The sequence below is a fragment of the Gasterosteus aculeatus genome, chromosome 7, assembly GCF_964276395.1.
Source record: "Gasterosteus aculeatus chromosome 7, fGasAcu3.hap1.1, whole genome shotgun sequence".
NCBI lineage: Eukaryota > Metazoa > Chordata > Actinopteri > Perciformes > Gasterosteidae > Gasterosteus > Gasterosteus aculeatus.
Genome location: NC_135694.1, coordinates 11,904,826 through 11,922,021, shown reverse-complemented (window position 1 = coordinate 11,922,021; position 17,196 = coordinate 11,904,826). Strand labels below are relative to the sequence as shown.

At 39.1% G+C, this 17,196-nt stretch overlaps 1 protein-coding gene across 2 annotated transcripts in view; it reads right to left on the bottom strand.

Moving 5' to 3' along the window:
• Positions 1-5,069: 5,069 nt before the first annotated feature.
• Positions 5,070-17,196, bottom strand: part of nat16 (N-acetyltransferase 16) — a 30,454-nt gene continuing 18,327 nt past the window's right edge. For both annotated transcript variants that reach the window (XM_040180454.2, XM_040180453.2), the window contains 4 exons: positions 16,207-16,432; positions 14,545-14,769; positions 14,048-14,388; positions 5,070-13,834 (listed from right to left, as the gene is read on the bottom strand). In XM_040180454.2, coding sequence (XP_040036388.1) covers positions 13,606-13,834; positions 14,048-14,388; positions 14,545-14,769; positions 16,207-16,422 — 1,011 coding nt within the window. In that variant the 5' untranslated portion in view covers positions 16,423-16,432 and the 3' untranslated portion in view covers positions 5,070-13,605. The remainder of the gene's footprint in view (positions 13,835-14,047; positions 14,389-14,544; positions 14,770-16,206; positions 16,433-17,196) is intronic.

Here is a 17,196-nt window from a genome sequence, read left to right as displayed (position 1 = left end):
TGCTTTCATCTTTGTCCATCTCACTTATCTTCTGCGACGGCCCCCCTTTTACATTATTTTGATGTATTTATTTTGTCGTTCCTTATTGAATATTTGTGAACATGTACTTGTTACAATGTTGTTGCTAAACTTGATATTTGTTCTTTATTATTTCCCTTGGTTTAACACTAAGAAATAATCAGCTCAAGAATCACTATGTTAAACGTTAAATAGACCGTACTTGTATTTCTCTTTTCTAGTCGTCAAGACCACACAAAGTGGATCCTCTGATTGAAGGACGACAATGCTCTCCACAGTCACCTTTGGGTGTGACTGTTTTGTTTAATTTTCCTTTTGGCCAAAGCTTGCACAACCTGTTCAAATCATGCCCCTCCTAGAGGTGTTAGCGAAAAGTGCGTCTGGAGTGTCAAAAAGATATGTGAATACAACCAATCCAAGCTCCATAAAGGAGAAGACAAATTAAACATCATGTTGCAATATGCAGATGTCAAACGCAAATCAAAGTTTATCTTATCACATCTTCCCCCCAATCGCTTATCCAGGGTCGGTTTACAGGGGCAACAGCTCCAGCATGGGACCCCAAACGTCCCTTTCCCGGGCCACATCTACCAGCTCTGACGGGGGGATTCCAAGGCGTTCCCAGGCCAGATATAATCTTTCCAACTAGTCCTGGGTCTTCCGCAATGCCACTTCCCAGCTGGCCGTGCCTCGAACACCTCCGGCGCCCAGGGGGTTTCCTTACCAGATGCCCAAACCACCTCAAAGGGCTCTACTCCAGGCTCCTCACGGAAGGCTGTGCTTCTCACCCTATCTCTAAGGGAGACGCCAGCCACCCTCCTGAGGAAACCCATTCAGACCGGTTTTACCCGAGACCTAATTCTTTTGGTCATGACCATAGGTGAGTAGGAACAAGAAAGCTGTAGTGCAAAACCGCCCACAGTGCTCCGCCTAACTCACACTCTATCTTCCCCTCACTCCGGAACAAGCGAGCGGGCAATCCTTTGGTTTCTTGCTGAGAAACATGGCCTCAGATTTAGATTGCTCCTCATTTTGACTGCTTCACAGTCGGCTGGGAAGCGCTCCAGTGAGAGTTAGAGGTCATAGACCAAAGATGCCATCAGGACCACATAATCTGCTCCCTCCTCCCACCGACTACGCGTTGACATCCTGTCCATGAAAACCACAAACAAGATTGCTGACAAGGCGCAACACTGGCGGAGGCTCACCCCCACCGGAAACGAGTCGGACTTACTCCCGAGATCCCAAACACAACTCTCGCTTGGGTGTACGAATCAAACATAATATAAATGATAAGACAAACGACAATTTTTTGATTTATCATATTATATCATATTTGTGGTCTGGCAAACAACCAACACACTCTTGCCAGGTCTTGCACCTGGAATCTTCCACCCATGGGATGGCTGTGTTCCTATTACACCACAAGAGTTGGTTTTTATTGTTTTTTCGAACACAAATACAACATTAAAACACATAATTGTTTTTGAAATGCACTTATTGTAAGTCGTTTTGGGTAAAAGCGTCAGCTAAATGACATGTATTGTAATAATGTGATGTAATAATGATATAGCCTCAATAACAGACAATGCTATTCGCATATGATGTTAAAATACTCCATGTAAGAGCATGGCTGCATAATAGCTGGCTTATTTAAATCTTCCCAGTTTAACAAATTGTGAAAATTCTGCAGTAAAAAAAAGCATAAAATGATGATTACAGGGAGATTTGAGAGAGACTTGTCAATGGTGACAGTCAGACTGATCTGTGTCCACACTACCGCATAAATGCTCCTTTCCCAAAATAATCTTTGTGTACTCATTGACAATGTCAACTTCAGAGTTAGTCGGGCACAGAATAACGTACTCACATCACCACTCGAACTCCTAAATGTTTATCTGGATGTCCTCATACAACCAATTGAGTCTTTCACTGCCCAGAGCGAGCGATTAGCTAAGCTCAACAGCAAATTCCCCCTCCGCTGGAATCTCAGGAATCTTTCTTTGCCATGGTCTAGAGATTTCTGGATATCATTTTTGTTTTGTCTAGGCTTAAACAGCCTTAGTGATCCTCTTTTTTCTGTATAAGGAAAAATGTCAACATTCTTTTAGTTATGAGTATCCTTAGGTATGAGCTCTTAAAGCATCTTCCTATTATCTCAGTCCGGCTACCATGGGGCAACATGGTCCGGATTTGCTTGCAGTCCCCACTGAGCCACTACGTGGTGCCTTGAAATTGCCCGGCCATTGCTTAACATCGTTAGTTGTGCCAAAAACATACACTTTTAAGTTGCAATGGCAGAGTGGCGCTATTCTCGTGAGGCTTAGCGCTCAAAACCATTGACTCCTTGGAAATGCGTAAAAGTTAGGTCGGTTGAAATTCATGGAGCCCCAGCTACAGGCAAAATCCTACACCCAGCAGCCTAAGTTAACTGAAGTGAATAAGCCGGGGTCAACCGCTGCAAAGACATGCAAAGAAAACACAGACCGAATAGAACGTGTTTGGCATTGATTGTCGAGCTGAATCAAAATGTGCAGGAAATATTTTTCCCTATTCCACATATCTTTATAACTTTCATTCCCTTAATTGAATCTGTCTTTTTTTGCCACCCAATTACTAGTTATAACCACCGGTGAGACTCAAGCCGATTCCTGCAGCGCCTCTGGGTTATTAGGTTACACCGCTCCTCTTTGCCCCAAACAACACTGACAAGACTGTGTATGAGAAGTGGATGTACCAATTGTGACGGCCCTCATTGGTTTGTACTGTTATTAAGACCTGAGTTTGGGACTTTTCCGTTGCCAAATCAAGTGAGAAGTAGGGTCCTTTTGCCCCCCCCAATCGTATCAGCCTCCAAACACCGGGCCCTTACTCTGCCTCACCCACAGCCTCACTCACCTGCCACTTACGGGCAAGGCCAACTATCTTAGGCCCATTAACCCTGAGGCCACACAGGCAAGAGAACTGATGTCTGTAGACCACCTTGTTATGGCTCTTTCTCAGAAATTTAGATTCTCACTTGCCCAACCATTACTTACCTGGAAAGCTCCACATTACAGAGCCATGAAAAGATTCTGAGTTGTTGGAGAAAGCGATGAATAAAAAATATGTATATTGGCTCATTCGCGTCTGACAGGCATTGCTACGAGAACATGTGTGTCCATCTATTCGTCATCATTATGCGACTGAAATGCAATTAAACTAATAAAAATAGCTGGAGAGGTTGTATGGTAAGGTACATTACCAAAGCCTTTAAAAAAATACAATCATTGAAGTCTTTTAAACGTAACATGAGACTCCAAATTGGATTTTTGGGTTGCAGGAGTAGCCCATATTGATACTTAGTTTCCGAGGTGCGTATCAATCTTTCCTTTGAAGCCATGCCCTGAGTCATACCCGGCTTTATCATTTAGTTTACTCTAATGACGGAAGCCTAATTGAGTAATGAAATGGTGTCGCACTGAGGTAGCCTTAAAACTAGTGACTGATACCATAAACTCTGTCTAGTTAGGTAATAAATCAGGGGAGACGTACAATAATTTTCTTCAAAATGACAAAGTGTGTAGTGAAGGTAGGGAGACAGATTTGTTCCCACACGAGTATAGGAATTCTTCAATGCAAGGCAATTAGAAAACTATACTAGCTACTACTACTATACATAGGCTATGGTGACTCAAGTGTCTAAATTTAACAAATAATAGTTGGGCATCAGTTTTGTAGCTTCACATCACCTGCTTTCATTAACAATGGCTTATAGTTTGTTGTCGCTGGTAGTCGGTAGTGTCTACAGCCATCTTGCAGCTTTGTGAAGCTTAATAGGACAGCACAGTTGTCTCTGTGACTTCAAATGTATTGATATGCTCAGGCGAATATTTCCTAAAAATGCTACATGCGACTGGACAATTCAAGTGTTGTGCTTCAAAAATACTTCCATATCAAACTAGAAATGAAAACTATGTTAGGTATGCACAGAATGAATAAGCAGTAGTGGAAAAAACCTACGACCTATATTGTATATTTGAGTAGAGCTATACTGCATTGAGAAATGCCAATTTAAAAGAAATCTAATATCAGAGGTCATCATTAGATTTTTGACGAGGAAATGGAAACAGGCCAAAATGAAAAAAAACAAAACTTAAATTTGTCTTCAACCTCACCAGCACCACTAAATCTTACTGATTAACATTTTGTAACTTAATTGTTCAATTTGAACAAAAAACACTGATTAATGAAAGTTTAACCATCACAGTGTGATTCCTTAAAATATGCTTTTGGGACATTGGTATTCATGCTGCTGTAGAGGCCGATCTCTCATAATGTTACACAGTGAAAGACCAATCCGTGTGTAAATTGACTGAAGAGTCGGTAAAGTTGGAAGCTTAGCTAACAGTCAACGGACAAAGGTTCTGTTGAGTGACATCGTGGTGCGTTCAGGCTATGCTCAAAGAAAAAAGTCAGTAGTGGACAAAGGTAAGTTATAACGTTATTGTGATGTGTTCACATGTAATCTCATAAAATGTATGTGGGAAACTTTGAATAGATTTGAAGGAGATGTTTTAACAACAACATACATGTATATTAGAGAGGAATTATGACTTGTTTACACTAAGGTTTACAACAAGGAAATATGTGTCTGCCAATATGGTTGGATAATAGCGTCAGCTAAAGGACATGTAATAATAATAATAATAATAAACAAGTAATGTAATGGATCATCAAGGATTGCCAAGTAGTATCAGCAGCAAAAAACCCTAATCTCTAAAAGTTATATTTTGCTGTCTTTTTTCCTTTTCCGATCTCTGATCTGATTCTGATCCGTGATACCATCCAAACCGTTTTATGACCCGTTTCACCAATTATTGTGGCTGTACAGAAATAACCGACACTGCACAAAAGAACAGAACCAGGCTTGCCGTTTCCTCCAGTCTTTTTGCTGAGCTATACTAGAAGAGTTGAACCATTTTTTAAGGCACACACGCAATACTGATAGGCCTACATATTCTCAGTTGACTCCAGATAGAACGGAAACAAGAGTAATGCAAAAAGACACGGACGCTTCACTTGTCTTTACTTAAAATACAACAAATAAGGAAGGTTTGTTCATGTTCCCCCTTTTGGAGGTCCAAGGCATTACCAATCAAGCCATGATAAAGCAATCACTACAAATAAAGCACAGAGAAAGATTAAATGTACAGAGATAAAGATTTGCATCACCAGGTGCATATTAAAATAAAATATTTGAAGCCTAAACATTTCTATCATCACACTAGCTAGTTTAATCTCTAGCAGTGCATCTTCTTAATATTTTGCTTGTAACAATGTTAGTCTTTAAAGTAACTTGTTACTACACCTGTCAAGTAAATGTAGTAGAGAAAAAAAGACAATTTGTCATCTGCAATGTAAAAGTCTCACTAAATGGAATTACTCACGTAAAGTGAAGTACTTAAAAACTAGGACACTAAATGTACTTTTTTTTCTTCATCTCTTGGCTAATCTAAACCAAGCCCACATTACTCCCTCAGAACACAGCCATTCCAACCTCTTATTGTGTAATTACAGTTGTTAAAATATATCTTATTTTCAATGGTATACTGATGTACAAACATGTCCTTTGTCAAATGGTTCAGCTTTGGTGAAACATTTTCAAACCAACAGAGAATATCTGTCATGAGGCTTATCTCACATGGCACTGGATGATTGTTTCTGGACATCAACATTTGCAACAAGAACATGGGTTTTTCACTGAACTCAATGCTACTTTACAGGAAATGGTGAGCTATGTTTATTATTGCCAAAGACAACTAAAGTGCATGCTGCTTTAACCACTAACTCAATGGCTTGTACAGTTAGTAATAAAACATATATTATAACGCTTGACCCTATAATACCTATAGGGTCTGCAGCACAATGTGTTAGCATTTTATACACTTGTATACAACGTATACAATGATGATACCTTTTTTAAAGCAAAGTACTATAAGCAACCCCCAAAAAATCTATAATTAAACTCAGCGTCAAATTCAACTACTGGTTAGATTAGCTTTGCATTTTGGTTTGTGTACTATGGGGCTACAAAAAACAAACATTTAACCCAACCTTTCAACTAAAACTTGTGTTGCAAATTAAAAAAATGTTGCTCTTTTTTGTAAATATTAGTGAGCCAATTAATAAACATGGAAGTTTAGCAGTCATGAAAATTGGCACTTATTTGAGCTTCCGAGATGCCTCCACATCCAGTGAAGAAAAATTATGCATAAGAAATCCAGTGTATTGACTGAACATATTGTATCATTGTGCACTATATTGTCAAAATATGTAAGCATATGCATCCAGTACTCTCAAAATGTGAAAACACAAGGTATTTTCCCTGATTAATGGGATTGGGTGGCACTACTGGGGTCTGTAAGCGAGATGTTGAAGCCTTTTTCCTTACCTTATTTTCCTCATAATCAAATACATACACTGTTTTTAGAATTGTACGTGCTGGTGATGTGTACCCCTGTTAGCTCTATGGTAGCATAAATAATGCACTCATAAATGGTACCCTATCTAACCATGGAGGCCAGTGTTATAAGTTGTCACTAATGATTTTGATAATGATAAATGAATCATGTTTATATGCTTTATAAAGCAGTAATAAAACAGTTAAGACTGTCCTCCCATAAAAAGGCTAAGTGAATTGTTCAAATGCTGAATAAAACATATAAATTATGACTTCACTTGGGAACAATTGCAGCGGTAGCTTTGATCATTGGTATTGTACAGTTTGTGAAACCTGGATGTGTGGAGGTTGGCATACTAGTGACAGCATATTTGTTTCCCATTCCCTTACAAATTTTCTTTTTGTTTAAAAAAGTTCCCGTACATTGACAAAGTACGTGTTTTTAACACAACCATAATATTTTGACCCTAACCATGACGTTTACGTGCCTAATTATAATCAAACCCCAATCATTTCGGTAGCTCTAAGCAGAAAGGGGAGCACCACTGCCTCTAAAAATGGAAAGATAAACCACGTTAATGTACCACAAAGGAGTCTAAAAGACATAACAATCAAACCCCAGTGAAGTGTGTTTCAGCCTTCATCTTTTAACAAACATTAAGTCTAATCAGATTGCAAATAAATTGATTTAATATTATGCAGCACCAGAAAAAAACTGAATAACTGCTATTTCAAAATACGGAATATTTCATGCTGACAAATAAATACCTAAAGTTTTTTTCATTCTTGTAGCTTGAATATGTTAGACAAAACTGCCCTTTAGAAAGGTAAATTAAATTGACTAAATAAATTCCTTAATTATTATAAAAAAATAATAAAACTATGAGTTTAAATGTTTAAATTTAGAAAAGAACTTTAAAAGCGTTAATCCAAGACCCCTGTTGGCCTAAGCGTTGCTCAGTCAAAGACAACCACACGAAAGTTATGGAAAGTCTAATTACAAACTCTGGAGGGTAAGCAGAAGTGCATCCGAGTACTAATAATTCACCACAGTTCTCCCAAAAACTTTTGTGTGAGTTCAAATAGTTAAAAAAGACGATCACTGAAATTCATCAAACCACATCTGTTGGATTAATCACAATCTGCAGAAGTCTGTGGCAAAAACGTTTTCAATAAGTGAAGGACTTCAAGACGAAGACCTCGGAAGTTTGAAGGAGTCTCATTACCTTTGGCTCTGGTGTTAAGAGGGAATTATGGTATGGTAATGCATGTGCATTGAGGATTTATAGATGACAGTTAACAATTTGGATTATTAATAAGGCAAAGAAACACAAAAACAAAACGCAGAGTCTCTGCCAGATTCATTTAAAATAGTTTGGAATGTCAAAAAACTGATAATAAAAGCATCCAAAAGATGCTTTCTTTCACATGTGATGAAGAGTGAGTCAACTCCTGCAAAAGGAGAACAGCAATAGATCTATCTTGTGTACTAGAATTAAAAAATGACAAAAATCAAAATGGCAGCACAAATTGAAACTGACCAGGCCAATTTATTAAGATTGCCATGACCCTAGCAACTAGGGGGTAAAAAGAAGTGTGTCGGTACACAAAATATTTCATGGATTTACAATTCAACTGAACTTAAAAGCCTCGGTATGCTTTAAAGAAATGACTTTTTTAAGCGTCTGAAAGCCCTTTTCTGATGTTGAGACCAGGAGGGACGTTAAACGTATCGCTATTTATGTGAGTCATTACATCCCATTTACAAAAACACACAAAAGACAGATTAATTGAAAAGAGATGCTATGATGCAGGCTTTTTGGCCCCGCCTTCAGGTGTCGCCATTGTTAACAGCTATAAACACTTTTCTAGTACAACCTACTTTCTTTGAAGTATACTGAGGCCTTTAAATGGATAAAAGCTTTACAAGGCATTGTCGATTTGTTGATGGGGAAGAAAGCCTAGAAACAATGACCACTCTCCCCCGACTCAATAAATTACAAAGAAAAAGGCCAGAAATAGCTGAGCCATTTACTAGATTAGTGGACAAATAGCAGATGTGTCTTTTGTCTGCTGTGAGGCTGATAATAGCAGGACTTAAGAGAGCAACACATGCTGTAATAGTACTCAAAGTGTGAAGTGGCAGCATGGGTGAACATTGAAAATAGAAACTTTTATTTATATAAAAAATGAGGTGATCATTGATCGGGTCGACATGTTCTCGGAGACAAAATCCTGACTGACCACCGTTTGTTTCCTGGAATGAGGCCATCATATGCTTTCTGGCCATTTACATTTTAACGTTTTCTTCCTTCTGGCATCTCATTAGCTCCAATGGCTTTCCAGCAAAAGTTACAGTATTTACATGTATCACATTTTATTAGGATAAGACAACAAAATATAATTTAATGAGTATATTTATGTGTTGAAGGAAAACTGAAGGAAAAGTTGTGTTCGGGTTAGGGGTTTTGTGAAACTTAACTGTGTCTTCGAATGTGAGGAAAGTATCTAGCTAATTGTACGGGGTTTGTTTCAAAGATAACTCAGCTGGTTAGCGTTAACTATACCAACTAGTAGTGCATCCTCATGAGGAGAAAATGCATGCCCACGTAACATAAATTGTTACACGTGAGGGTGAGGACTTGGTTTAAGTTTAGGCTTTATTAAGGGTTGGGATTAAGCTGCTAGATATTGTGGTTGGGGCGAGAGTAAGTCTCCAGGAAATAAAAATAAGTCAAAAGGCAATAACCTTAAAAGTGTTTGGGTTGGGAGAGGGTCTCATAAGAACATCTTTTCATACAGAAGGCAGTGATGAACATGGTTAAAGATGATTGTTGTTTTGTTTCTTGAAATTACAAGAAACAGATTGAGATAAACAAGCTTAGTTTTTTCATGACAACAAAATTAACAAAACCTAGCAAACTAACTTCTCATGATCATTTAAAAGGGAAATGGGGGAAATTCCTATGTGGCAATTCCACTACGATTACCAACTGCACATTAAGTCTTGGTATTCTACTGCAAAATGACTGATTGCTCCCTCTGGGTTGGGAGTAATGAGCTGTCAACAAGAAAAGAGAGAATCGAGTGGCTTGGAGTATTGTTTTCAAAGTGAGGTGGACTTAGTGTGTCCTTGTCTTGGTGAAGACGGACATGAACCTGAAAGTTAAGCACTGGTTTCAAAGGTTGATCTATAATGCTATCTTGACTTGCTTAAGGACTGAAGAGATGGAACTCAAGATCCACAGATAAATCAGTACTGCATCAACTGGGATGTTAACACTGCACCAGACTGTCATGGTCCGGGCATTTCCAACCAGGAGGAGACTCCAGGTCACACAAAGAAAATACTGATGGGAATGCATATACCATCAGACAGGTGAATGCTTTAGGATTAACGGGGAGATGTTGCTAATGGAAGCAAGTTTGGCTAACCTTGCTTAGCCAGCTGTCAATGCAACCGGGGCGGATGGGTAAATAGTAATGATCCATCAGCTGACACAACGTCACTATATTGTGTCACTATGTCACTATATTGTGAACTGTTTCCTACCACTAGTAAAATGTCTTTATCACTAGTAACAGTATCAGGGACATTATAGGAGAGAATTATTAATGACCACACTCTACAGTAGTAATAAAGTAATTCCATCTTTTTTGGATAACTCCAGAATTTGAGCAATCAAACAGAATATCAACTGACAGCTAAATACTACAATTTAATGATCTAATTTTGAGGCCTCATGAAGTGGGACCCTTAAAATCCAGTTATAGACCTTTTTACTTTTAGCTGGTATTGTGGAGCCTGAGATTACATGTGTGGTTAGTCAAACTGCCACAACAAAACTGAGGCCTTGGCTTGGTCAAGTATAGTGGAAGGAACTGGGCTGGTATGGGCTCAGCTGCAAGTATTAAACCCAGGGTGCCTAAGTAGGTAAACCCTGCTAAAAAGACATTAATAATTAAATGTTTGTGGCGACCCTTGATTACAAAAATTAAATCCAAATCAGAACCATGAGAACAGAGTTTGGGTTATGCTCGAAATAATGATTCCAAGAGGCAAAAAATATTCTGCGATCATGAAAAACTAGCTCTAAAAATAATTACACCCTATGCCTTCTAATCTGTATCTCCTCTTTACTCCTGGCAGCAAATTATAGGGCTTCAGTTTAAATGAGTGGTGACTTTCTTTGGTTACAAAATAGGGTAAAGAGATAGTTGCCATCCTATTTTGTCTTGCAGCGTGAAATATTCAGAGGATTATGAACACTCTAAGGTCCTTCCTAAATATTAACTATTCTAAAAGATTGAATCTGTTTAATCATTCAGTTGCCTTTTGTTAAACTTTTGAAGAATTAGACTAGTTATTTACCTTTCTTCTGAAAATTGTCAACCTCACACTTAAAAAATTGCATACCCAAAGAAGATGGGTTTAAAGTCAAGATACAAGCTGGTCAAGGCAAAGGCGAGGTTAAATAGCTTTGTACAAACTGAGAATTTTTCCAACAAGATATTTTGTTCTAGCTCAAACTAATGTTTAGTCCTGTGTAACACCCTCTACAGTGACCTTTAAAGGGAGTGTGCTCAATATGGTGCCATTTTAATGCCAAATAAGCAATTAATCCCCAAAGAAAACTCAAAAAAGACATTTTAAGGCCCGTACAGCGCTCATACAGCAGTTACCGCTGATAATGGTGTTCCCCGAGCCAAGGTGGCTCTACTCCCCTGGTTACTGTTAGCTCTAATGTTAACGTTAGCTCTGTCGGCACTTTTGCCGTTGTCGGCAGTGTTAGCCGTGTGAGCTGCCAGCTGATTGGCTGCAAATAAAACCACACAATAAGTATCAATTGCATGTCTGATGGTGCAAGCAGCTTTGTGAGGCTTTAGTTTAAACAGCCAATCTTCGAGCGTAACGCTAATGTATCAATGTAAAAATAAAAAAAATGTATTTCTAAGTTAAATGTTTACCGTTATTGCCATTTTACGTTAGCATATTCGCATGCAGGATTAGCATTGACAAAATAAAAGTAAGGCAGATGAGAATGTTCGCAGGTGTTTGACCATAAACTAAAAGAATTGGACAAATGGAAAAGTAGACTTGATGATAGAGCTAAAGAAAAAGTAAGAGGATCACCAAAGTCAATAAAAATGACTCTGAGGCAAACATGAATAAGTTAAGCTAAATTAAACTAAAATCTTATGAACTTTCGAAAAGTCAGTAGACTAACAGAGTCATAAGGATTGATCTCACTGGGGCCATTCATGTCCATAACACATTTCATGGCGATGCAGTAGTTAGTTCAATATTTTGTTCTAGAAAAAAGAAGAGGACCACCGGCATCCCCACAGCTATGCAGCTATCATAATGGAAACTGCCTATCAGCCATGGGATCATCCACATTATTATATTTACGTCTGGACAATAAACTGGAGCTTAATTTGCTCTAACATAGCCATAGCTTGTATACTCATTGTGAAAAGCTGTTCATCAGATCATTTTAGTAATCGTTTAGACATATAATATATGTATAACCCCGTTAATTTTAACTTAGTTATTTTTCATTGTACTTCTTCTCTCTGCATTAGCTGAAGCCATTTATAAACTGCACAGTAGGCTGTTAAACATTTAAAAGCATTAGCATTTTGTTTGGCATTATGCTAGCAATCTCCAAATGTAAGCCTAGATATTACTTACAGCTTCAGAAGTTTATTTATTTATTGGTTTATTTGATAGGTGGACAGTGCACATTAATAAAACATTGCTGTAAATGTGCCAGAGTTAGCCAAAAGGCTATTTTTCATCTGTCGTCCCAAGAGACAGAAGATAATATTAAGGTTAATCATTTCTGTTAAAATCTTACTGCAGCATTTAGGTGAAAAAATTAAATTAGTAACATATATATACAGTAAAAGCTTTGAAACAATAAAAAGACATAAGCTTGACCATAACTAAGGATAAATTGACAGCCATTTTGTGATTGAGCATATTCATTTCAATAACAGGCTTTGCTTGTTGTTTCTGCAGAGATTTGTTGGTAATGTTCCTAAATAAATTCTAGTTATTAAAGGGCACCCATCGACATTAGAGGGATGGGATCTGAAACTTACCCTTATTTGATCCTGAACTATTTATTTTTATTCTGATGTTGACACTACTTGTCTGTAATTTTAATAAAGTGCCTTCAGAGTTGTGCAGATTTAGTAACCCAACTCAAGTTTGTGTACATATTTAGAAGGTTCGTATTTACAGAAAGAACAGAGGTGAAAGGTTTGAGATCACCTCAGGGTACTTCATTATTTCTCTTTAAAGAATAGCATTTGCTTGTTGTATGTTTTTTTTTAGGTTTTAGGTTACATCACTGCTACCGGTGTGAGAAAGCCTCCTCAAGCTCATCAATCTTGTTACATTTTCCCTTGTCATACGACATACAGAGGGAGGACATTAAACACAACCCTGTAATCATTGTAATACAACTTAAGATATGCTTATATGGTGGTGATGTAACTCTATAGTGATTTTTGAGGCTATAGTTTGTAGTGATGTTGAATTCGACTGGATTTGAGTCACATAAGCAACGTTTTGGTCCTAAACACATTAACACGCAAAATGTACAGTCTTAATAGTGCTTTCCTAATGATCAATGGTCTATAAGAATTGTTTCTGACTGCTCTTGGAGCCCATTTCAGATTGGTTTTAAGTATGAGTTTGAGATTGTGTTATTGTTTACAGTGTTACATAACAAAACACCTTGTCGCATGAGGGTGTGGTCTCACGGTCAGTGGCTCATCAACGCCTTCTAAAGGATGATAATCCTATTTAGTTCCATCTTTTTAAACACATTGGGGGTCCATAATATTCTGTACAATTTAGCATTACAACATAAAATAGTAATTCAAAATGACCATAAAGTTACATCAACACCTCTAATTGATTGAATATTATAATTTTGAAAAATGTGTACATTTGTACAACACCTATTGTAGAGGATTACAGGATGTTTTAATGGTTTTATGTCCACTCCCTGTACTTGTTTATGTATTGTTAAATCTGACTGCACTGTGATCCATTCCTTGTTGTCTAGACCCTTGTCTTCGTTCCTTTCTGGCTCCTTCATCTTCTACTCATTTCCCTCCACCTTCTGAAACTAGACAACGTCTGACTCCACCACGCATTGCTCGGTGTACTCCTTCACCAGCTCAACTCTCAAGGTGTTGCGACAGTATTCGGCCATGGACTTCCAGAGTGGTGGGTCCAGGAACATCTGGCACATCACGTGACCCTTCAGGGTGGCAGTGTGGCGCTGCAGGTGGCACAGGAACTGCTGCCGAACCAGGTCCAGGTCTTTACCGAACATGTCAATGTTCAGGTAATACCTGGTCAAACAAAAGTGTTGCAATGAAGATCATGTATTATTTTGAATAACCATTACATGTTATAAGTTATCTTAATTCACTATGTGTGTCGAATGAACAACTCTGACATGCCCATGGTACCATAAAAATATTGTATGGCACAAAGCAGTGCATCCAACTACATTATTAAACACTTTCTTATTCACAGTTATGTAAAAATAAAAAAAAAATTACCAGTCATTTCCAATGGGCACTCTGAAAGGGAAGGTACAGAGACTGGCCACGATAGGGTTGGACAGATCATCTACCACCCAGTCAATGTCCTTCTTCAGTAGTATACCCATGTTACTGGGCAGAAGCTTGAATGGCTGCCAGTCTTGAATGATGGTGGCATTAGGAAGGATCCCCTGCATCAGGCCAGTGGTTAAATACAGCCGTTCAACAGCTGTGGGGTCAAGACGCACCGGAGGAAGGTTGGAGGAGGTAGACAGAGAGGATTGGATGTCTCCACCCAGACCCAGCTCGGACAGACGTAGCTTGAGGTCTTCTGCTCGGAAGCGTACCAACAGAATACTCTGTGAGAATGAAGCCAATGTATGAGCTGACAAAGTACCACAAAAGTAAACAAACAGACTGAAAGCAAGCTTATGCATCTTGCATGTTGATTATTAACATCATTCAGTAATACTCGGCACAGAAGGAAACACAGAGTCTTATTTTTTTGTTGGTACCTGCTTGGTTATGAGACGATACTTCTGGAAGTCCTTGGGTCCAAGTTGATCATCACGGGTCAAGCGGCTTACTTTGACATCAGGGTACTTGGTCTTGACCAGCTCGCAACAAAAGCGAAGAAGAACTCCTGCCACGCCCTTTCCCCTTTCCTGAGGGGCAACACGTAGACCTTCCACCAGCATAGTCTCCCCATCATCAATCACACAGACAGACTCCAGAGCAATCTGTTGAGTATCACAGAAAAGAACAGAGAAAAGAAACAATGATATTGACACGTCTTTTTCAGAACTTTACCTCATTCCTGTAGGTGGGACAATGCAGCTTAACCTGTGTCACGGTGTGGTTCACTTCCTGTTGTATTTGTAGTTTTCTGCCACTCGTGTCCCCGGGTAACTTCACTTCCTGCCTTGTCATGTCATCCCCTTTGATCGTCTAATAGTTTCCAACTGTGTCCAATCACCTGCACCTCCCTAGTGTATTTAAACCATGTGTGACTGTTGTCACTTGTCGCGTCATTGTCTTTTGCCACGCATGTCCTCGTCTATCGTCGTGGATGTTTGTAGTTTCCTTCCTGCGGTTTTTCCCCTGGTTCCTGTGTATTTTTGCCCCTTGGCCTTTTGCTTTTGACTATTAAAGTCCCTTTTGTTTTTGAACTTTGCGTCTGAGTCCTTCCTCCCCGCAAATCTCTGACAACCTGTTTATGAGATTTCAGGGACTAAAAGATACTCCGTGGAGCCGCAATCAAGATCCCATTTCTTCTGTCTATTTGTTTCGCGGTGAAAACAGACTAAGCAACATGCCCTCTTTTGTTGCCATCAGACCCTAATTGCACACGCTGGCTTTCCAAAATTATTCTTTGGTCATGACCTTTGGATGTAAATGCTCAGAGAAGAACCACAGCTTTTTAGTGTCAAAGGGATTCAGAGATGCTTCAGGCACCTAATCGGGATGCTTCCTTGACGTCTTCCTATGGCAGTATTTTGTAAATGAGAGAGGAACCCAATGATATCTGTGGGGTCCCCCAAGACAAGATGGAAAGACACTAGGGCTATATCACTGGACATCATGTGGACTATCTTGGCTCAACGGACACCAAACACATAGTTTCAGCTATCTGCCCCTGTTCCTGCACCAATTTTTTTACTTCCTTGTAGACCAGGGGTGCCCGCACTTTTTCGGGTCGCGAGCTACTTTTCAAATGACCAAGTCATGGCGATCTACCCCCTCCCCCCAGGGGAAATGGGGGGGGGGGGGGGCGCAGTAGTGTAATAACTAGTGGTAACCAAACAGCGATGCAGGCCGGGGAATTGTCACAACAATTCCACACATTCTTGGTCATTATCTTAATTGCTGATTGGAGTCAGACATGGTTGCTTTTGAATGAAATTAAATGTATATACAAGCAAGGATAGCTAATTAACATTAGTTTCTGTCAACTCCCGTGGTCGACTGTGCATGCGTGACATGACGTGATTTATTTTTATCGATGGCAGGCGATCTAGTCATACTGCCTTGCGATCAACTGGTCGATCGACCTATTGGTTACCCCTGTTGTAGACCATCAAACCGGAAGTCATGAAAATCATTACCATGACATTGAAATAAAACTGGTCTTAAGAATATTACACTTGCTCTGACCTCATGCTATTCATTTTACTTACCACTTTTCCCTGCTTGCGAGCCAGTATGACTGTGCGGTTGGTCTCCTGCAGCCAGTCGGTGTATCGAGTGGGAAGGTAATCAAGGCCACCATAGATGTCCTGGCTCATGGCCATGATATCATCAAAATCCTCCTCTGTGGCCACAGAGAACTGGAGGCCTGCCTGGGACAGGGCCTCTGGGAGCTGGAGCATAGTCAGGCTGGTATCGATCTTCATCTTGAAATAACTGATGAGATACAAAGTGGGGGAGAGATTATTGTAAATTGTGTTTATTTTTATTAAAAACAGGATTAGGACAGCCCAAGAACTGTTCTAACCCAGGAATTCCTCACAGGAGGCCAATTCTGGGATGTGCAGAAACACAGAAAGCTCATATTTTGATTCAACAAACAAGCTTCTTCAGAGATATAACACAAAGGACGATACAGCAAAACAGCATAATTGGATGCATTGTGTTCATATGTATTGCACAATGTGAATTAAACATACTGTAAGCAGTCAGTAAAAGCAGTTCAGTGGTAAAGCATAGATTGTTAAATTAAGAAAATATAAGAATATAATTCAGTAATGAGAGAACACGGCATCCAATGCTTAGACCCCCTAAGCATTCATTTATGTCAAGTCAGAGAACATTGCCAATTAGAATAAGACCTTTTTTGGTTTTGGTTGAAATATTTGTAATGGTCAATGTTTACAATGGGATTGAAAAGGAAAAAAAAGAGTAAAATGGATGGGATTGGTACCGGATTTCATAGCAAGCAGGACAGGAGGAGAAAAACACTGCAGGTGGTCATATTTGAATATGAACGCAAAGACAGACAACAACATTTTGAATCAATCCAAAAGAACTGAACATAGGGGAGTTGATCACAGATGATTGCGATTGAGAGACAAACCATGCAGCTGGTTTAGATTAACGGCGCTTTCACAGGTCAAACTTAAGTCCATATTAATGTAAATCTTGTATCATTTGTTTGGCCAATTTTGAGT